The sequence below is a fragment of the Paramormyrops kingsleyae genome, chromosome 24 (assembly GCF_048594095.1).
Source record: "Paramormyrops kingsleyae isolate MSU_618 chromosome 24, PKINGS_0.4, whole genome shotgun sequence".
In the NCBI taxonomy this organism is placed as follows: domain Eukaryota; kingdom Metazoa; phylum Chordata; class Actinopteri; order Osteoglossiformes; family Mormyridae; genus Paramormyrops; species Paramormyrops kingsleyae.
Window position 1 is genome coordinate 1,271,376 of NC_132820.1, and position 22,598 is coordinate 1,293,973.

The 22,598-nt window shown below is 47.1% G+C and overlaps 2 protein-coding genes and 1 long non-coding RNA gene across 3 annotated transcripts in view; all 3 read left to right on the forward strand.

The window, feature by feature from the left end:
- LOC111840966 (NACHT, LRR and PYD domains-containing protein 6-like) overlaps nt 1-22,598 on the forward strand; it is a 136,975-nt gene that overhangs the window by 87,134 nt on the left and 27,243 nt on the right. Inside the window, exon 12 of the mRNA XM_072706480.1 lies at nt 238-284. Within this exon, the coding sequence (XP_072562581.1) occupies nt 238-284 (47 nt within the window). The remainder of the gene's footprint in view (nt 1-237; nt 285-22,598) is intronic.
- Nucleotides 1-22,598, forward strand: part of LOC140582250 (protein NLRC3-like) — a 113,105-nt gene that overhangs the window by 50,791 nt on the left and 39,716 nt on the right. Inside the window, exon 4 of the mRNA XM_072706484.1 lies at nt 16,749-16,862. Within this exon, the coding sequence (XP_072562585.1) occupies nt 16,749-16,862 (114 nt within the window). The remainder of the gene's footprint in view (nt 1-16,748; nt 16,863-22,598) is intronic.
- On the forward strand, nt 2,224-3,548 carry LOC140582255 (uncharacterized). Its single transcript, XR_011985181.1, has 2 exons — nt 2,224-2,326; nt 2,786-3,548. It is a non-coding gene; the product is annotated as an uncharacterized lncRNA (long non-coding RNA).

The following is a 22,598-nucleotide window of genomic DNA, read 5'->3' on the forward strand; positions in this document are numbered from 1 at the left end:
TCTGAGGTCAAACCCCTCACACCTGAGAGAGCTGGATCTGAGCTACAATCACCCAGGAGACTCAGGAGTGAAGCTGCTCTCTGCTGTACTGGAGAAACCCAGCTGTAAACTGGAGAAGCTGAAGTGAGTACAGAGTGTGTGTCTGACATGCTACAGATATTTATGCATGTATGTGAAGAAGAGGCACCAATAAATAAATGGATACAGCAGTACTATGTCATTCTGCTTCTCCTACAGTGTGGACCACAGTGGAGAGTGCAGGAACAGACCAGGCTTACAGAAATGTAAGTGTGTTTGCAGGTTTTTATTAATAATACCATCAATACTATGTTATGGTTGTATTCACACAGTTGTTGTGTTGAGTGTGTTTTCTGCACTGTATGTAGATGGATTTCCATGTTTGTGTTTAGGTGAGTTTCTATGTGTGTCATTTTAGACAACATCCAAATGAGAAAAACAAAACATCAAAATCATCACCAAAACACTATTCATTCATTTATACGTAAAAAAATATATATTTTTTTTTACAAATACTTTATAACTGCTTATATCATCTTTGTGTTTGTGTTGGAGCGTAATATGGTTAAAAAATATTCTTTTTCACAAAAAAGAATCCTTTGCATTCGTTCTTTTTGCACATGCCGTGAGTGTATGTGTTTCCTGTGTGAGATTCGTTAGTATTGTCCTAAGACGGCACCCATAGGCAGTGATACCAGGCTCTCTCCTCCAGTGTGAGATGTGAATTTGCATTTTTACAGGGTGGTTCTGGAACACTCTTTAATATTCATGAGAGAATATTCCCGATTGGCCAGGGAATGCCTTAGAGGCTTAGACAGAAAAAAACAGGCGACACATATCGATGTTAACTGACCCATCAGGTAGTGCTCCTCTCATAAATATTAATGAGCCAGCCAATCATGTAACGCTTCTTATGAATTTTAATAAGATTTCACGAACCACGGTGCTAAAAGAAATTTCCGCCCGGGACACACTGGATGTGCGGCGAAAAATATAATTTAACAGATTAGAGCGGCCACGTGCCTGGGCGAAATTTCGGGGCCAACGCCTCGCGGCCAGTGTTGCCAACTTAGCGACTTTGTCGCTAGATTTAGCGACTTTTCAGACCCCCTTGACGACTTTTTTTCAAAAAAGCGCCTAGCGACAAATGAAATCTAGCGACTTTTGGACAAACCTTAGCAACTTTCCAAATGTCGCCAGTACTGTCCTGTAAGCGCGAGGTCTTGCTTTCCCGGTACAGCTACTCATCTCCCTGTGTCTGCTCTGATCAGTGAGCGCTAGCTCCGGCTGAAAGGAGCAGCATATTCCCGTGACCGCACGGCACCTGACATAGATGTGAATGAGCTGCGCATGTGCAAACGGTGTTGCCACGGACCAATCACTTACCTGCTTCTCCTTTGCTTGAAATAAAACTATTTAATTTGACCGTTTCTTCTTATTTTTTCTTATTTATTTATTTTTTCTTCTGATGCACTTATATTACTCACTGTTACAGAGCTTAAGTTCATTCCAGTTTCTGAACTCGTCTGAGATCGTTTACTGAGCTACATCTGATTGACTGTACGTGATTCTACTTACTCATACACAACGATAAACTTCATTAAACTTATTAAACTCATATACACATAAAAAACATATATACGTATAATATAAATGTTGTCTGACAGAAAATATGTAATGTATTTGATAGTTTTATATTGGACACGTGAGGAAGGATTAGGGAAAACACGCAGAATGCAAATACGACGTAATTACGTCATTAATATTCAAATATACGCATGACGTCATCTAGCGACATTTGGCGACTTTTCGAGCAGACTTTAGCTACTTTCCATTGAAAATAGTTGGCAACACTGCTCGCGGCAGCGGCACCGCATCTAGAGTCACGCGCGCGGTAAGTGGTTCTCTACGGAAGCGTATTGCATTCGTCTGAAAAATAATCAATTCTGTTTTTTCCGAATTAATGAAATAACCATCCTGTTTTTCTGAGTAATTTTTTTCTGTTTTTCATGATGCACGATCTGTGTAGTTTAATCCGCTTTCATTGATGGTTTGTAGACGGTATTATCATTAGTTTGCTGACCGCGCGGCACCTATTCCGCCCCGCTTGACACCGCAGTGTTTCTCCCGGATCAGTAGATACAGTATGACACGCTTCACGGAAATAAGCCGATGCATGTGAAATGCATTCAGAGCGTCTTTACTGTGACTAAAGACCATGTCAGACAATCGCTGCAAAAACTGGATCCTCATGGAGCGTAACTCCGGCGCCGGAATCGTCTTCGGAGGCGTTTGTATCAGAATCCAGGTCCAAACCTTTATTAAATATCACTTTAAATATGTAATAATATTACTTATATATTCTATCATTTTCAAAGGTAAATACAGGTAGAAATACAGAGAGCAGCGAGGCGGCCGGTGTGTCCCGGCTTTAGCGGGTAGAAGGAAGTTCGTCTGTAAAGTAAATACACTGACTTTTAGTATTAATATCTGGTGCCGTTTTGTGGTAAATATGCTTGTGGTGAATATGTCTGATGAATGTCGCTGCTTTGTAATTTTATTTACCCGTAATTAAGCTGTTAGTTTAGCTCGCGCCGCATTTTGGCGGCTCTTCCCGCCGGCGTCGCGCGCCGTCCGACATTTACTGAGCTATTTCATAAACTTCAGTTCCCGCTTCGTTCGGGGAAGCTGTGCTGTTTTTATATTGTACAGAAACATAAAGTACAGGCTGCCTGATGGTATTAATAATTCTCCCTCCTGCCTACAGACTCCTGCCAGCTGACGCTGGACCCCAACACAGCACAAAGATCCCTGTCTCTGTCAGGGGGGAACAGGAAGGTGACATGGGGGGCAGAGCAGCCATATCCTGATCATCCAGAGAGATTTGACTGCTGCCCCCAAGTTCTGTGCAGAGAGAGTCTGACTGGCCGCTGTTACTGGGAGGCTGAGTGGGATGGATATGAAGCCCTGATAGGAGTGACTTATAAAGGGATCAGGAGGAAAGGAGAGAGTGACAGTCAGCTTGGATTCAATAACAAGTCATGGAGTCTGTACTGTGATCCTGACAGTTACTCTGTCTGTCACAATAATAAACAGACTCTCATACCCATAAAGCCCTCAGGCTCCCGCAGAGTAGGAGTGTATCTGGACTGGGGGGCTGGTGCTCTGTCCTTCTACAGAGTCTCCTCTGATGGACTGACCCCCCTGTACAGATTCACCTCCTCATTCACTGAGCTCCTCTATCCAGGGTTTTATGTTATAAACTCCTCAGTGTCACTGTGACGTGTTGCTGGTTCTCCTGGCAAAAAGGTAAAATCTCTGATTTTTAACCTTTATAATCCTTTTTACTCTGAAATGTATGTTTGACAAAAATACGTTTTTCTCTCTGAATAAAATGTAACTAAATATAATCCTGATGAGTGGGGGGGGGGCTTTCCCCCTCCCCTGTATATGTACATTTTATATATTTATGCCTATTTACTGTATCTCCTCCCTGTACAATGACAATAAAGGCTTTCTGTTCTGTCCTATTAATGTCCTGCTTCAGCGTCACCCAAAGCATAACTGAGTCACATAATGAAACCACAGTCTGGTGGATTAAATTAAATAAATTCACTTTACTACTGACACAATGAGAGTAAATCAGTGTAAATAATGATCATTTAACTGGAGACATAACAGAAACAAAAAACACAGGGAAATATAATTATATCCTGTTACTGCTCTTGTTCAGTGGATTAAAGTAAACAAAATTATTATTAATTTTCCGTCAGACAGAAGGGGCAGGTGCCCATGCACCCCCCCCCCCCCCAAACACTGTAGAAGGTCTGGCATCGCCCCCGTCAGACAGAAGGGGCAGGTGCCCATGCCCCCCCCACTGTAGAAGGTCTGGCATCGCCCCCGTCGGACAGAAGGGGCAGGTGCCCATGCCCCCCCCACTGTAAAATGTCTGGCATCGCCCCCGTCGGACAGAAGGGGCAGGTGCCCATGCCCCCCCCACTGTAGAAGGTCTGGCATTGCCCCCGTCGGACAGAAGGGGCAGGTGCCCATGCCCCCCCCACTGTAGAAGGTCTGGCATCACCCCCGTCGGTCAGAAGGGGCAGGTGCACAGGTACCCTTACCCCCCCCACTGTAAATGGTACCCCCCACACGTGCCTAACACAGAGAAATTGATACATAGATACTCTATCCATTGTCTCCGATAAGCAAAAGCCAATAAATTTACCTACATGCATTATTATTAATAACAGACATGTAAGAATATCCTCAGACATCCATTAAGCAATCCGCCATTGGATTCATTATCTATTGCACAAAATAACATTCTATACAGTGACTGTAGTCAGTTATAATGTCTCTTTATCAAGCTGCTGCCATATTTCTGACATCCACTGAACACGTTAATTCACAGAACAAGCGATCCTTCCGGAGACAATGTGTACTTTTCAGGGAGGCCACTAGGTGAAGACAAAGCATAGATTACTCAATAAAAGAGATTCAGAATTAGATTATAATCATATTTATAAAATTTTAACGGCACGCTTTGTTTTATGCCAATTTGTAATTAGCAGTCATTTGCATTCTTTCCTAATAAAAAAACAAGAATTTTATGAGCCATAAATCATCCATATATTTTGCAGGAACAGAAATCGCGCCGCTGAAGTTCAGCACTTAACCGTTTGAGATTCAAGATTCAAGAGGTTTATTTGTCACATACAGTACAACATGCAGTGAAATGTATGTCGCCCTGTTTGGCTGTGCAGAAATAGAAGAAAAAAGGTAAGAAGTGGGAGTAAAAAAGAAAATTACAATATATAAATACAATCTATCAAATCAAGTATATAATCTAAATATACAATCCAAATATACAATCTAAAGTGTAGTGCAATGGCGAGGTGATGTACAGACTAAAGTTATTTGTGCAGTAAAGTGAACATGTGCAGTGTATGTGAATTCCAGTACAAACATACGTAGTGTACAGAAGGACCAGAATTAGTTTGAATTGAGAAGCCTTATGGTCTGCGGGGAAAAAACTCTTCCTGAGTCTCTCTGTCCTGGACATCAGGCAACGGAACCGTCTGCCTGAGTTCAGCCTGCGGAACAGACAGTTTGCAGGGTGTAAGGAGTCCTTAATTATCTTAGTACCTCTGGACCTGAAGCGTTTTTTGTAGGTGTCCAGCAGGGAGGGCAGAGGAGATCTGATACGACGCTCGGCTGCCCTGATCACCCTCTGCAGGGCTTTGTGCTCCTTTAGAGAACAGCTCCCAAACCATACCGTAATGTTCATGGTCAGGATGCTCTCCACAGCAGCTGAGTAGAAGGTTTTTAGGATCACTGGAGTGACCCTAAATCTCCTCAGCTGCCTCAGGTGGTGCAGCCGCCTCCTCGCCCAGGTGACCAGAGTGCTGACATGTGAATGCCAAGTGAGGTCCTCAGTGAGCAGAACCCCAAGGTACTTGATGTTATCAACCCTCTCCACTGGAACACTGTTGATCTGGAGCGGTGAGAAGGAGCGCTGCTTCTTCTTGCTGTAGTCCACTATCAGCTCTTTAGTTTTGCTGACTTTCTGACTGAGGCAGTTGGACCTACACCATACCGACAGGTTCTCCACCTCCCTCAAGTAGGCCGACTCATCGTTGTTGGTGATGAGTCCAATTACCACTGTGTCGTCCGCAAACTTCACAATGGTGTTGGAGCTGTTGGAGGCGACGCAGTCGTAGGTGTAGAGCGTGTAGAGCAGGGGGCTCAGAACACACCCTTGAGGAGCTCCAGTGCTGATGGTGATGGTGTTGGACACACGGGGTCCCACTCTCACTGTCTGAGGTCTACCAGTGAGGAAATCCAACACCCACCTGCACAGCTGGGAGTTCAGACCCAGGTCCCCCAGTTTGGTGAACAGCCTAAATGGGACGATGGTGTTGAAGGCTGAGCTGTGATCCACAAACAGCAGCCTTACATAATTCCCATTACTACTGTCCACATGGGTGAGGCTGGTGTGAGATATGTGTGTGAGATGAACGTGATGTTGCCGTTTCCTGCCCGGCGACCGCAGTGGTCAGATTCAGTGTGTGCAGCGGCCATATTTACGGACAAAATCAAGCTGATCACTAAGACTTAGTTTGTGGTTAATTAATACATAAGTAACAGCATAATACTACATTATTTGTGCCCCTCAGGTAAAGTGTTACTGATGAGAGAACACTTTGAAAATCAGTAAATAACATTTTCTCTTGCCTTGGCTCCATGTCTAAATCAGACCTAGACATGTTTGAGTAGATTATCATGTTTCCTCTGGTTATAGCACTTACACACACAATATGAAGGAAATGTAAGTGAACCGAAATCTCCATGCAATGAATTATCATCCTGTGAGTGTGTAACAAGTGCTGCAGCTCATACATTAGCAATGGGCATCAGATCACTGTATTCAACAGAGTGAGGGGTTATTCAGAAAGGACCAGTGTATTATTATAAAATAGATTGATAGATCAACGTGTTTAAGCCATTATTACTGTATATCTGGTTCAATAATCCAACATGATTTCCCATTTGGCAGCTTTCAAAGAGGATTGACCTCATTGTTCTTGCTAAACTCGACATTTATGAAGGCCTCTATACCTTAACAAGCTTACGATTAAACGCAGCACGGCCCTTGATGTCCTGTCTGGATGTATGGAGGTGATTTTCTGTACTGAGTTAGATCAAATGCATGAATCCATTTCCAAAAGCTGTTTATCTGGGTCCCCGCGATGGGGCACCTTGGATATGATGCCAGTATCTCACAGGCTTTGGACACCTAATCACTCAGGCATCTCTTTTTTTATTTTTTAACCCCTGTCATGTCGGCAGTTTAGCAAGCAGGATGTTAGTCTGGGTGCTTTATTGTGCCGACACTTTGATTTTGCCAAGTGGAGCTTCGGATTAAGCTCCTCTTGTTACTTGAGATATACTCTTTATTCACCGCTTTAGATTATTGCGGCATGAAGCCGGAGCCGACAGGGAAAGTTAACTGAGGTAGAAGAGATAGAAAGAGGAAGAGAGGAGGGAGAGAAAGAGGAGAGGGAGAAGAAGAAAAATAAATAAATAAATACACAAAAAAATCATAAAAAAGGGGGGGTGGGGTCAGACAGAGAGAGACAGGGAAAGAAAAATAATACATGACAACTTAAGAAAAAGTAGAGCAAAAGGAAAGAGTAACAAAAGGAGAGAGTAACAAAAGGACAGAGTAACAAAAGGAGAGAGTAACAAAAGGACAGCTTCTGCATCTTACTGCTGGACATTGTATCATCACACCATCTGCTGTATCTGAAAAATAAGATCCAGGTGCATAAAAAGTATACAAAGAAACCAATGGTACCGTTATGACAGGGAATATGCTTGTGCCAGTATCTGCTTCTGGAGTTAAATACATTAATACCAAAGAAAAAGATACATAAGCAGACCAACAGGAACACAGTCTGGATATCGCCACACCAGTATCTGCATCTGAGAAGAAAGGATGGAGGCCACACACACACACACACACACACACACACACACCCAGACAAGGAGGAGAGAGGGATAAAATAGGGCAAGAAAGCCCTGGGCTCTCTTGTGTGTGCGTGTGTGTATATGTGTGTGTGCGTGTGTGTATATATACGTGTGTGCGTGTGTGTATATGTGTGTGTGTGTGTATGTATGAGTGTGCAGGTTAACATGGAATGATTCCCAATGAGTGTGCGAGGCCACAACCACGCCGCCCCGGGGCCCCCAGACGGCCAGGAGAGCCCCGAGCGTTATGGACTCAGCCGCCACACAGCGGCCAGGCACCCGGGCCCCCCACCACCGGAGGGCTGCGCGTCCACCCAAGGAGGCAGAGGGGGGAGGCACCGGGCGCCCCCCACCGGCGAGCACGAGCCAGGAGCCCCACGGCCACAGGCGGCAGCACATCGACCCCCCCGGGGGCCCCGCCAGCTCCGGACAGACCTGCACCCCCCCAAGAACCCCCACCTGGGGGACCAGGGAGACACCCTGAGAGTCACCAGGCACCCCCGCCCCTGGCTACCCCGACCCCCCCTCCCCCAAGCCCAGATCCCCCCCAACCCTCCCTCCCCCAAATCCCCTCACTACCGCTCCCGCACCACCCCATCATCCACGTGCCCCCCCGTTCCAGGACAAACATGCAGACTCACAGATCCATGCAGACACACATACACACACTCAGACACACCTGCTCGTCTTTGAGGCCCGGCAGCAGATGCCCTGGACTTGCCCAGTGGACGACCCCAGAGGATGTTCCCCACCCCCCCAGATCACAGGCGAGCGGGCACCCCGGCAGCGCCCCACAGATGCAGACCAGCCAGAGCTCTTGTCCTCCCCCACCGGCCCCCCCAAAACCCTCAGTGTCTAAAGTGGAGTTAAAATAGAGGGGAAGGGAGCTGCGCAGTCCAGCTGCGGGCAGCCGAAGCAGCCGACCCAGGACCTGCACAGCTCCCCCCGCCCTCCAAGGCCCTATGTGACAGAGTGGTTTGACATGGATGTATGTCTGAAATGCAGTTAAAATAATGAGGGGGGGGGGGGTGAGTGGCTAATCATCCCCCCCCCCTTCCCTCTGTGTGGTGTGATGTCTTTGGTGTGGCGTCTAAAGTGTAGTTAAAAGAGATGGGGGGTGAATAGCTGATCACCCCCCAGTACTTATGTGTGGTGTAGGTGGATGCGGGCTGGGGGGGGGCGTGGGGTAATAGGTGATACGCCGCAGGGCAGCGGGCATCAGGCCAGGCACCAACACCCAGGGGGGCACCACCGCCCCCCGCCGCAGCACCCCCCGCCCCAACCCCCAAACACCAAACTTTAATGCCAGGTATTTTATATAATTAGGTATATTAAATTATTATTAGCATTTAGGACCCAAACACCAGGCCTTGAGTAATTAATTGTTCATTTCTTTATGTAGTCTGGAGACTCGGGGAGGTCGAGACCAATTTCCCAGGCAATACAAAGTAGTGACCAGTATTAGCCTGGGCAACAGAACTAATTTTTAAAACTTATCTTCTTAAAATTTATTTTAATCAGGCCCTCCTAGCCTTGTTTCACTCCCACTGATCAATGTGTAATCATTACACTAGTTTTGTTTTTCACATTATGTTCACATTATGTTCTAAAATACTGTATGCAACAGTGCACAGTCACACGACACAGGCACAGTGAAATGATACAAATCTCATGAGTACAGTATCCATAGGAAAAGGATTCCCTCACAAGCAGAGGGACAGTAGGATGTGCTGCAGTATTTACAGCACAGGGGAGAGGGGAAGGCTTTGCTGATCGCTGGTAAGAGTCATGGAGAGGAGATCAATCTGTGAGTAACGGAGCAGAACTGGAGAGATGCTAAGATAGCAGCAGATGGAGAACCTCACCCACCTGCTCTGGGTGGAGCACGAACAGGAGCTGTTAAAGGCCAGTACACCACAGACCCGGCTCCTCCCCCCTCCCCTCACTGTGGCATGTTGGAAATCAAATTGAACATTCTGGTGTTGCATCCTTGTTTACACAGAACAAACCAGCTCCGAGCAGGTTTGAGGATTTGGATGTGCTGCCATGACAACACACCCAGCAAGAGTTTCGAAAAACCGACAGATCCAGGGTCATGCCAAATCGTCACAATTACATCCGGCTAAACCAGTAATCCACGTACGAAAAATACCCCCCAGGTCTATTCCCTGTGTTTTTGCTTAGTTTCTTAGTTGTACTTTGTTTCGTGATTGTTAGTTAATTCAGTATCTTTCCCTGTTTGGTTCATGACCCCTCATGGTCCCTTTTATCTTGTAGTTTCCCTTAATGTTCTGGTTTTGTTTTGTAAACCTCTGTTTGTCTCAGAACCGCAAGGGGATTGTCACCTTCCTTTCCCTGCCTGCACCATGCCCCGCGTCCGTAACAATAATACCCGACGGCTTCCACAGCCCACCCAGCTAAACCAGCAAGTGCTGGGACATGGTCACCTAAGACCATCTCAAGCCATCTCAGACCGACTAAAACCAGCCGCCAGCATAAACTGGACAGTATTCAGCTGCTTTGAATTTACACGGATGTCCTGTCTTTTCACATATGGACGGTAATAACAATGCAGCACAGCAGGCAGTAAGTTACTGTTGTGTCAGTTAAGCCTCCATTCCGTCACGCCCAGTCTGCTCACATCCCGCCTCGCCTGAATTCCTGCACACCTGACACTGATGGACGTGTCAGACCGGTTTGTCTGTATCACCACTTTGTTTTCATTAACCTCTCCTTCACGTCTGGCGTTTCTCTGCCATATGGAGATTTCATTTTCAGTTTTCCAGTCCTGCATCACATACCTCTGTACCAGTGACAGTACTGGGTCTTTCACTGTCCACACTGATTTGCTTTGACATCACTGGAGAATCTGACAGTCTATCCAGCAGAGACACAGTGTCAGGTGGTAGGTATGTGTCAGGGGTCTCTGAAGCGGGAGATGATGTAATGCAGGGTAGGTATGTGTCAGGGGTCTCTGAAGCGGGAGATGATGTAATGCAGGGTCGGTATGTGTCAGGGGTCTCTGAAGCGGGAGATGATGTAATGCAGGGTAGGTATGTGTCAGGGGTCTCTGAAGTGGGAGATGATGTAATGCAGGGTAGGTGTGCGTCAGGGGTCTCTGAAGCGGGAGATGATGTAATGCAGGGTAGGTGTGCGTCAGGGGTCTCTGAAGCGGGAGATGATGTAATGCAGGGTAGGTGTGCGTCAGGGGTCTCTGAAGCGGGAGATGATGTAATGCAGGGTAGGTGTGCGTCAGGGGTCTCTGAAGCGGGAGATGATGTAATGCAGGGTAGGTGTGCGTCAGGGGTCTCTGAAGCGGGAGATGATGTAATGCAGGGTAGGTGTGCGTCAGGGGTCTCTGAAGCGGGAGATGATGTAATGCAGGGTAGGTGTGCGTCAGGGGTCTCTGAAGCGGGAGATGATGTAATGCAGGGTAGGTATGCGTCAAGGGGTCTCTGAAGCGGGAGATGATGTAATGCAGGGTAGGTGTGCGTCAGGGGTCTCTGAAGCGGGAGATGATGTAATGCAGGGTAGGTGTGTGTCAGGGGTCTCTGAAGCGGGAGATGATGTAATGTAGGGTAGGTATGTGTCAGGGGTCTCTGAAGTGGGAGATGATGTAATGCAGGGTAGGTATGTGTCAGGGGTCTCTGAAGCGGGAGATGATGTAATGCAGCACATTTGCTTCTTCACACACTGCCTTGTGCATTATGTAGACCTGGTTTGCAGACAAGGTTACACTCAGTACTCCGTTGTTGCAGAGGCCATGGGCAAGATACCTTTGGACTCACTACAAAGACTCTGAACTGAAACAACCTAAATAGTCCACTCATTGACATAAACATGCTTTGATAGTTCACTGGCCAGGAGGAAAAGCAGAAAGTCAGACAGGAGATTAGACTGACTGTATATAAACTGCTTTTCTGCCTCGCAGTGATATTCCCTTGGTCCGTCCTCCCTCCCTGATCCATACTGCCTAAGTGCCCAGGTCCTGTTCCCAGAGGCGTTTCCCATTCTTATTCCCCTGGTTTGGTGTCTTATGCCCCATGTCTCTGTCCTGATTCCCCTTTGCTTTAATGCATCTTTCCTGGTCACTGGGTCTCACTGATGTCTGGTCTTGTATGGTTCCTGGTCCCTGTTCCCACTGGCGTTTTGTAAATGTTTGTCAGGTTGATCAGCACCAGCTCCCCCTGTTGTTTCACAACCTAGTCCAGCTGTCCCTGTCATTGGGTCCTCATGGTTGTCCTGTCTGGTGTTTGTTTCTTGGTCCCAGTCCCCACCCTGTCCTGTCTGGCCTGTCGTGTTTATGTTTGGCCAGCAGGTGTCGCTGACCATCCCTTCCTTAATATTTGAGTTAGTAGTTATTGTCAGTCACCAGCTCATCTGCTCCTTGTTGTTCCTTGTCTCTAGTATTTGGTTATTTGTAATGATTCACACCTGCCCAACATGTAAACCTTGTTATCTGTGTATGTATTTACCTGCCTGTGCTCTGTTCCTTTGTCAATTATTGTGAATTTACTCCTTCTCCGCTTACCAGCATGACACTCACAGTATTTTCTGTTTCTATTAAAGATATTTTCTTTCTCTTTTACCTGGGACACTTTGTGACATATTTCAAGTGAATTATTAAATAAATATCTTATTTTTGTTTTAATCAGCCTTTCTGTCGTTTTTGTACAGGCACCTACAGTTAGTGGTTAATCCACACCAGAACAAAATTCTCAGGGACAGTGTCACAACTTGGTGGAAGCACGGCGGGGAGACAAGCGCAGGAGTCCAGGAATATAAGTGAATGATACAAGGTTTATTAAAGGGATGACATAATCGGGAGCACAGAGAAACATTAGTGACTTCAAGACGTTAATGACAAGACTAGGGAAAGACTAACTGGGAAGTGCTTAAATACACAGACTCAATTAAACAAGACTAGAGACAGCTGGTAACATGGGGATTCCACATGTGGTTAACGAGGGGGCGTGGCACACAGGAGGAGCGGCACGATCGGGACATGACAGACAGATGGACTGGCAGTGTTTGCTAGCATAGACTGTTTGCACAGTTTATTCTGCACGTGCAGCAAATTTGCACAGAAAATATGGGCACAAATTATTGTATGAATTTTATGGAACATTTCCTGTTTATGTAGACATTGTCTTGCAGGAGCTGGAGCAGTCACTGTATAATCGTATAATGATGGTAGAGTGAAAACCCACCTGATTGGTCATCTGCTGCTGCAGGGTATTCAGACTATAGTGATGTGTCATGCGAAAAGCATCGGCTCTAAGAGAAGGAGAGTGTGGGTGCGTCGCAAAAACGTAAATATGACTGACAGCCGTAAACGAAGCAGCATCTGGCTGCAGTGTAAAGACACTGGGAATAGCAGAGCAGAGCGTCTTCACTGTAAAATGAAAATAACAGCAAGAGCAGGTTCCACCACAAACCTGCACAGACACATCAGAACTGTCCATCCCACAGTGCAGTTGGGGGAGAGAGGGCAAGCTGGCTCAACGTCTACTGACCCTGGGGGGTCTGGTCCCAAACCAACAACAACTGCTGCTGCAGCAGCTACTAGTCATTCAAGTATAACCTTTCTTACTGCAACTCAAAGCAAAATAAGTCAGTTTATACCAAAGCAGACGACCCCAGCCAAACAGCACAGTATTGATGAGGAGTTAAAATGGCTAAAATGATTGCCACTGATTTCCAGCCCTTTTCCATTGTGGAGGAAAAAGGTTTTAAAAGTTTTGTCAAAGCCTTAAATCCCATGTACACTCTACCCAGTAGAAAAATACCGTCCCTAAAAATGAATGCATTGAACATGATGCAATGAATGCAATGAATGAAATCCCAAACAAGAGTGTGCCAGCAGGTGGAACTCAACATTTTATATGTTGAAACGCATTCTTGAAACAAAAGATGCCATCATCTCCACCCTGGCCCTCATCAATGGACCGAAAATATCTGCATATGCAGTTCAGCACTGTCCTCTCAGAAACCACATCACTGGATCCTAGGCTTAAAAAGCTTGTATTCAGTGACAGCAGAGCTACTGAGGAGGCACTTCAGAGAATAACTGCCGCAGCGGCGAAATGCAGCCCAGCAGCCAGCCAGCTCCACCATTAGAGGGCCAAGTGGAGGAGGAGCCACAGACTAGTGATGTGTGGAGGCTCTTTGATGGAAGAGCTGCAGGAGGTGCTGCAGAGAGAAATACTACAGCTGATGTTATAATGGAGATGCGATGCTATCTTGAGGAGCCCCTCATCCAACGTGGAGAAGACCCACTGAGCTGGTGGCAGGCCAAGGCCTCAGTCTTCCCACACCTGGGGAAGGTGATGGAGGGGAGACTGTGCATCGCGGCAGCATCTGTTCCTTCGGAGAGAGTCTTCTCAAAAACAGGGCAGATACTAACTGAGAGGAGAAACCGCATCAGCCCATCCAAGCTGAGGCATTTGGTTTTTCTGAATGTCAACCTGCACTGAGGACATACCGTTTGGTTACTGAGTTTGGTTCTGTTTCTGTTCTGTGGATTTGTTTGCAGTGTTTTGTTCATTTGTTTTTGTCTTAAAGTTAAAAGTTTGATTAAAATATTAAACAAAAGTAAGAATGCCTGCTTTTGTAAGAAAATAAATACACAAAACTAGGGAATTATAAGGCTTCTCTTAAAAACACTAAATGCAAAAGGGTTTATCAACACACAAAGCGTTCATATTTGCCAAGTTAGGCTAAAATATGAGGCTACAGATTAGAAGTGATCAGTGTCAACACACCACAGCACACAGTGCGCAACAACAAAATACGACCTCTGCATTTCACCCATATGCGACTTTCGTGACATAGCAGGGCACAGCTAATTCAGCGCCCGGGGAGCAGTGCTTGGGGACGGTACTTTGATCAGAGTACCTCAGTGGTGATTTGCTGGTGGGGGATTTGAACCTGCAATCTTTCAATTACAAGTGCGCTGTCCTAACCATCAAGCCACCATTGCCCATGAAACGTTAAGAACCGTTTGGGAGCCGAAAGAGCCGGCTCTTCTTTGGGAGCCGTGCCACAAGAGCCGGCTCTCTGAAAAGAGCCGAACTTCCCATCACTAGCTTACTGCCCTGGAGGGAGGCAGCACCAGCCACCCCGTCCTCTTCCAGCGAAGGGAGAGGATCCGCCCCGCTGTGCCGCCGCACCCACCGCAAGCCCCGGCGTCACAGCTGGACCCGCCCCGCTGCCAGTCCTGCCGCCAACACGGAACCCCGTCTTCCCTACACATTTACCCCCCCCGCTCCTGCCTCACCCATCCTTCACCCGCGGCCGCCCTGATATCGGCGACAGCCACACCGTGTCCCCCACTGCGAACCGGCAGCCAGTGAAAAGGGGGGGCGCTGTGTTAAACACCCGGGCTTCCTATTCCGTACTGCCCCTCCCATCTGTCTCAGTGTCCTTTAAGCGACATTCCTCCGCCCCTCCAGGTGCAGCCAGTCAGTTACCGGAGGGCAGGTTCCCCCCCCCAGGTCGAACATTAATCTGTAAATGAAAGTGAAAGATTTAAAGCCAGAGTCGCCACGTCAGTAAGGAACACGAATAAGACGCTGGAAAAAGATATTTTGTATTGCAAGGTAAGATTATAGTCAGCAGATACAATTAATAATAAAATGTGTGTTTAACCTGCGGCGTCGGCAGAAAATTTTGATTGGGGGGGCTGTTGCGGGGGGCAGTTATACTTATGGGGGGAGGGGGGGCACCGCACCGTGCCTGTTCTGTGAATCTGCTTAGAAAATAAAATAATCCAAATTTTGTTTTTTATTGTTTTGATTTGCGGTGGCCGCCCCTTAAATCTGCCCCTGTTTAACACACATGCTGGGATTTAATACTTCTCAGTATAATTAGACGTTTAATGTAATTCGATACACTATAAATAATCGCCTGGAGTAAACATTATGGAATAATTCGCTTAACATTCGACAAAGTAACACGTTTATATAGAATGTTTTAATGACTTGAGTTCACCTGAAATGCAGCGCTGCCGAACATAGAGCGTGTGACACTACGGGAATAAAGTAGATTAAGTTCTGCGGCTGTGTGGCGTTTTCTTAAGAAAAAAACTGGCGATAACTGTTAGCGTGACATTGTTATTCCAGTAACGTCCAGTTCAACGTAAAAGTGTTGATTGTTAGATATTGTATTTGTATGTGTCTGTTTACCCTTCATGTTCACAGAGACCCCAGTAGGAATCATCTGCTGTGGGTCAGCACCAAAATGGAGGAACCTGCTTCTGAAATGACCCCCCCTGTGGGGTATAAGGAGAGAGGAGCTGTGTCTGCAATGACCCCCCCTGTGGGGTGTAAGACAAAGGGGCCTGAGAGGTAACAGTGTTACAGTCCACTAGCATGCATGTGTCTGTGGGTCTATAGTTAGGCCATAAGGTAAAAGTAAACAGGGTTCCTAGCTAAGGCTGGGGGGCACATTAATATTTGTAGTTTAATAATAAAATACCTCAGCATTTCCTTTCTTTCCTCCAAAATCAGCCAGTTCTTCTATTTTAGAGGGAACCATCACATCATCCCTCCTACCCTAAATGACCACATACTGTAACGCTGTAGAGAACAAATACAGATACAAACTAACTGGGAAAGAGGAACAGCAGCCAAGTCTAGTGACAGAGGCTGTTACAGTGATAACTAAACCTTTCATACAGGAATATTAACTTTATATGAGACAGTTTATTTCACATTAAAGCTAAAAGTCTGTTTGCATGAAGAGCTTCACGGCTGGTTAAGCAGAAGACTGATCAACTGAAGGTTTAATGTGATGCTGCCCACATTACATTAATTATATTTATATAATGACGGTTTGTTTCCACTCTCTGTCCACAGTGTCCTGATGGAGAGAGCAGACTCCCCTGTACCCAGCTGTGTTTCCATGAAGAGTGACAGGTCAATGCAGCCCCCACTCAACTTCAGAAAGGGACCTTTTCATACAGATCAGAGGTGAATTTAAACATTTAAACAAACACCATTTAAAACACTCTAAAAGGCATACAGGCACATACAAGCTATGAGGAAAATACCTTTAAAGAATGTATCTTTTTAACTAATCACAAATCCTGTCATTTTTGAGACTTTACTGAAAATTTACCAAAGATTTAATGTGATGCTGCCCACATTACATGAATTATATTTATATAATGAGGGTTTGTTTCCTCTCTCTGCCCACAGTGTCCTGATGGAGAGAGCAGGCTCACCTGCACCCAGCTGTGTTTCCATGAAGAGTGACAGGTCAATGGAGCCCCCACTCAAATTCAGAGAGGGACCTTTTCATACAGATCAAAGGTAAATGTGCATTTAAACAAACACTGTTTAAAACAATCACACAGTCAGTCAAAAGGCATACAGGCACACAGGCTATGAAGAAAATAGCTTTTTAAAGAATGCATCTTTTTTAACTTTCACAAATCCTATCTTTTGAAAATTTAAACAGAAGTTATGTCTTTATTTGATATAAACTTCATCTGAGGATGAGGATTACTGCTAATAATGGAATTGGAAGTTAGTTAAGTGAAAATTGCATTTCATATTTCAATTATCTGCGTATAGCTGGAAAAGCAGGCTGACCTGTACACAGCTGCTGTCTTCTTCTGAGATGGATGTTTCTGTTTCAATAAGAAGTTCACTCAGATCATGCTTAGAATACAGCCTCAGTTTTAACATGTTTAATGGACTGGGGCCTGTTTATATTTACAGCATTTTGCAGATGCTTGTATCCAGAGCTATTTCCATTTATTCTAAATTCAGGGACAGTCCCTCTGGAGCAAGTTGGTGTTAAGGGTCTTGCTCAGGGACCCAAGTCCACTGGTGGTAGTGTCAGAGGTGGGACTCAAACCCATGATCGCTTGGTCTAGAAACAAACATCCTAACCACTAGACCACCAACAACAGCCAGTTAAAGGCTCGCTGGGTTGTCCTGTTACTTTATCAGAAACAAAAGAATCAAACAATTGATTTCTTACAGTTTGCACACAGTACGAGTGAGGTAAATCTTGTCATGCACATGTGTGTGCAGCCTGGATTTTGGGTCTATTGTACTTTTTGTGAGTCTGGACATGTCGACTATGCATGTACAATTGTTCCTCAATTCTGGTGGAATATCATTGCTGTATTCATGCACCAACCACGACTGTATGTGTCGACTGACAAATACAGTATATACAGTATGCAGACTTCTTAGCCCACCATCAGTGAAAGTGCTCCAAGATAGCACCCCTTGGAGTGGATGGCAAGAATGATGTTCTTGAGTTTTGCCACCATCCTCTTCTCCACTACTGCCTCCAGTAGGTCCAGGGTCAATCCTGTGATGGAGATGGCCCTCCTGATGAGTTTGTTCAGGGTCAGTCCTGTGATGGAGCTGGCCTTCCTGATGGGTTTGTTCAGGGTCTGTCCTGTGACGGAGCTGGTCTTCCTGATGGGTTTATTCAGGATCAGTCCTGTGATGGAGCTGGTCGTCCTGATGGGTTTGTTCAGGGTCAGTCCTGTGACGGAGCTGGTCTTCCTGATGGGTTTGTTCAGGGTCAGTCCTGTGACGGAGTTGGCCTTCCTGATGGGTTTGTTCAGGGTCAGTCCTGTGATGGAGCTGGTCTTCCTGATGAGTCTGTTCAGGGTCTGTCCTGTGACGGAGCTGGTCTTCCCGATGAGTCTGTTCAGGGTCAGTCCTGTGATGGAGCTGGTCTTCCTGATGGGTTTATTCAGGGTCAGTCCTGTGATGGAGCTGGCCTTCCTGATGGGTTTGTTCAGGGTCTGTCCTGTGACGGAGCTGGTCTTCCTGATGGGTTTATTCAGGATCAGTCCTGTGATGGAGCTGGTCGTCCTGATGGGTTTGTTCAGGGTCAGTCCTGTGATGAAGCTGGCCTTCCTGATGGGTTTGTTCAGGGTCAGTCCTGTGATGGAGCTGGCCTTCCTGATGGGTTTGTTCAGGGTCTGTCCTGTGATGGAGCTGGTCTTCCTGATGGGTTTATTCAGGATCAGTCCTGTGATGGAGCTGGTCGTCCTGATGGGTTTGTTCAGGGTCAGTCCTGTGACGGAGCTGGTCTTCCTGATGGGTTTGTTCAGGGTCAGTCCTGTGACGGAGTTGGCCTTCCTGATGGGTTTGTTCAGGGTCAGTCCTGTGATGGAGCTGGTCTTCCTGATGAGTCTGTTCAGGGTCTGTCCTGTGACGGAGCTGGTCTTCCCGATGAGTCTGTTCAGGGTCAGTCCTGTGATGGAGCTGGTCTTCCTGATGGGTTTATTCAGGGTCTGTCCTGTGACGGAGCTGGTCTTCCTGACGAGTCTGTTCAGGGTCAGTCCTGTGATGGAGCTGGTCTTCCTGATGAGTCTGTTCAGGGTCAGTCCTGTGATGGAGCTGGTCTTCCTGATGAGTTTGTTCAGGGTCAGTCCTGTGATGGAGCTGGTCTTCCTGATGGGTTTGTTCAGGGTCTGTCCTGTGATGGAGCTGGTCTTCCTGATGAGTTTGTTCAGGGTCAGTCCTGTAATGGAGCTGGTCTTCCTGATGAGTCTGTTCAGGGTCAGTCCTGTAATGGAGCTGGTCTTCCTGATGGGTTTGTTCAGGGTCAGTCCTGTGATGGAGCTGGCCTTCCTGATGAGTTTGTTCAGGGTCAGTCCTGTGATGGAGCTGGCCTTCCTGATGGGTTTGTTCAGGGTCAGTCCTGTGATGGAGCTGGCCTTCCTGATGAGTTTGTTCAGGGTCAGTCCTGTGATGGAGCTGGCCTTCCTGATGGGTTTGTTCAGGGTCAGTCCTGTGATGGAGCTGGCCTTCCTGATGAGTTTGTTCAGGGTCAGTCCTGTGATGGAGCTGGCTTTTCTGGTGGTTTAGTCGGTTTGGCAAGATCGCCGACTCCAGAGGGTTAATTGCATTAAAAACAAAATAGCACATTAAGGCTTCCAGATCAATCACAATCTTTAATGCATTAACATTGACACCTCTAAGGTGTGACACCAGTGATACGCCAGTAGTACGGTATTGCTGGGGTTTTTCTCTGACGGCCTCGCTGCTTGTCATAGAGGGTGGGTTTGGTTGCCACCCGCTTCATATTGATAAATAAAACTTTGTATCCTGTTTTGAATCAACATGAGACGCGACTGAAAGTTGCAGCACTGCTTGCTGGTGTCTGTGACTGTAAGCGCCTGCATTCTGTATGTCCCACTGGATCACGATGCTTCAAGGCGTGAAATAAGTTTGTAGTATTTCCAGTTTTAGTCGGCACATGTTTTACAGTTACAAACACAGCACCAGTCTGTTGTGTGTCTTAAGCTTCTTTAAACCGCCAAAGTATCACCACACGACTGATGTCTTTTTACCTGGTTTATCCACAATATCTGCGTTTCAACCCTCTGGAGTTGACGGCATCGTCCCGTCAGCTAAATTAAGATCAGGCTTTTTTCACTTTCAGCTCTGTATGGTCATTATAACGCGGGGAGTTTACGTTTTTGCTCTGTCATCAGTTTTTGGAATATTAATTATTCCTTTTCAAGATGTAAGCAGAGGTAAAACTACCTGCTCAGCATCTCTGCCTGACGCCCCTGTGACGGTGCCGCTTGGCCGGCTGCAGGGTCGTCAGCCGGGAGCCTCCCTTCACAGGTGTTTCGCTCCTTTAATCCCGGAACATCTCAGGGTGGTGGAGCAGCGAAAGGGGCGTCTCCCTAATGCTCCCTGCAGCCTGCCCTGAGATCCCTCTCTCCCCCGCGCCGTGTCCTTCCTTCGCAGCCAGAAGCTCCCTTGCTCTGCCTCATGGGCTAGATCTTGCATTGCTCTCCTCTTCCTGTGGCCTGTGAGACCAAAGGTTTCAGGAGCCGCTGCATGGATGTTCCAGCAAAGCCCCTGCACCCGACTTCCACCGGGAATGTAAGAGCCCTGCAGCCGGCTTGAGAGCATGCAGCAGCCAGGTCTGCACACCTCTCTCTCTTCCTCTCATAGGCAGCCTCCATCTGCTCCTCCCATGGGACGGTCAGCTCGTTGGCGGGTGTTGACCAGAGCACTATGTCAGGGCGAAGGGGTGAACTGGTGACCTCGGCGGGAAATTTCAGCTGCCGACCTAGATCAGCTGCCAGCCGCCACTCTCCCCCCGGGGACGAGAGGGTGAACCCTGCGTTGGTGCTGCGCTGTGCTACTCCCCCCTGCCTAACGAACTGGATCCATCCCTGGGATGATGGGATGCTGGCACAGTTTACCTCCAGCCTCCGTGTCTCCAGCAGCTCAGCCAGCTTGCACAGGACTTTGTCGTGCCTCCATCTATATCTGCCCTGTGCCAGTGCTGCCTTGCAGCTGCAAAGGATGTGCTGGAGGCCTGGGTTTGGGGAGCTGCAGAGGTAGCAGGGTTCTTCTGAGCCATACCAGGCTGGGGAGTGTGTCTTAGTGGCCCTGATGAGGAAGCTCAGCCTTGCCTGGGCTGAGCTCCACATCTCCACCCAGGTAATGGTCCTGCTGGCCACAGCTTCCCAGGTGGACCATTTGCCTCGCTGTTGTTGGCTCACTGCTGTAACTTTGCAGTGCTCCTCATCCATTCTGGTCACCTCGGAGATGATGAGATCTTTCCTCTCCTTCTTATTGGCTTTAGACCATCTTAGCGCTGGTGCTCCCCATCCTAGTCCAGCTCTGCCAGGCTGCATGAAGCCCACGATCTCCTGGTGTTTCAGCTTCTCTGTGGCCATATCAACTGCTTGTGCTACATTCCACTTTCGTCCGGCCCGGACTTGTACGTCTGCATTTCGGATAGACGGGTCTGGCGAGTCTCTTAGCTCCAATAGGAGTCTCACCTTCTCCTTCTTGTAGCCCAGGCTGATTGACTGAAGTGGGAGCTGTAGCATATTTTTGCCAAAGAGTGCTGCATTGTAGAGGCAGCAGGGGAGAGGCAGCAGGGGAGGCAGCGGGGGAGGCAGCGGGGGAGAGGCAGCAGGGGGAGAGGCAGCAGGGGAGGCAGCGGGGGAGAGGCAGCAGGGGGGAGAGGCAACGGGGGGGAGGCAGCGGGGGAGAGGCAGTGGGGGAGACCGAGCCATTTCCTGATGTAACTGTTGGCCTTTGCTTTCAGTTTCAGGACTGTTGTCATGGTGATCTCGCACAGCTTCAGCGGCCACATTATGAGTTGGTACAAGATGACCTGGTAACACCAAACCTTGAATTTTCCTGGCAGGTAGCACTGATTGATCTTGTGAAGGCCGTCCAGGAGTTGGGTTGTAACAGCTAGGGCCATATGCTTGTTGGAAAGATCAGCCATATATAGCCTTCCGAGGCTTCGCACTGGTTCTTCCACTACCCGGGGAATCCTTTCGCCATCCACGGTGAAACAGATATTGTCATTCCTAACCCCCTTCCAGACTGAGAGGCTACGGGACTTTGTGGGCTTGATTTTCATGCGGGCCCATGCTAGCACTTCCTCCAGCCTTTCGGAGTCTTGCTGTGCACGCTGCTGTTCGGAGGAGCGTGGTGACATCATCCATGTAACTCCGTATGGGTGGGAGTCTTTGGCCTGTTTGGGACTTTGTCCCTCCAACCATTTGTCTCCCACCTATCAGGATGATCTCGAATGCAGATGTAAAGAGGATGGGAGAGATGGATCTTCCCATTGCTATTCCCTTCTCCAGCTGGTGCCAGGCAGTTGTGATGTCCCGGGTTGTGTAGCAAACATATACCGTATTTTCCGCACTATAAGGCGCACTAAAAAGCCTTTGATTTTCTTAAAAAATAACAGTGCGCCTTATAATCCAGTGCGCTTTAAACGTGGATTAATTTCTGTTGTGCATACTGAACTCGAAGCGATTTGAATGTTTTAGTATTGAAAAGTGAGTGTATTGTGTAGTGCTTCACGTGATATAAATTAACAATTTCAAGAGTTATTATGAATACGCTGACTTTTGATTTAGCGGTATATGACCGTATTATAAGTGTTCAATTTTGAGTTATTGTTAATAGGCTGACTTTTGATTTAGCGGTATAAGACTCTTGTTTTTTTACGTGTTAAAGAGTAGTGAAGACACTCATAAACGTTTGAACAATGTTGACAGTCATTGTGAACACGTGATG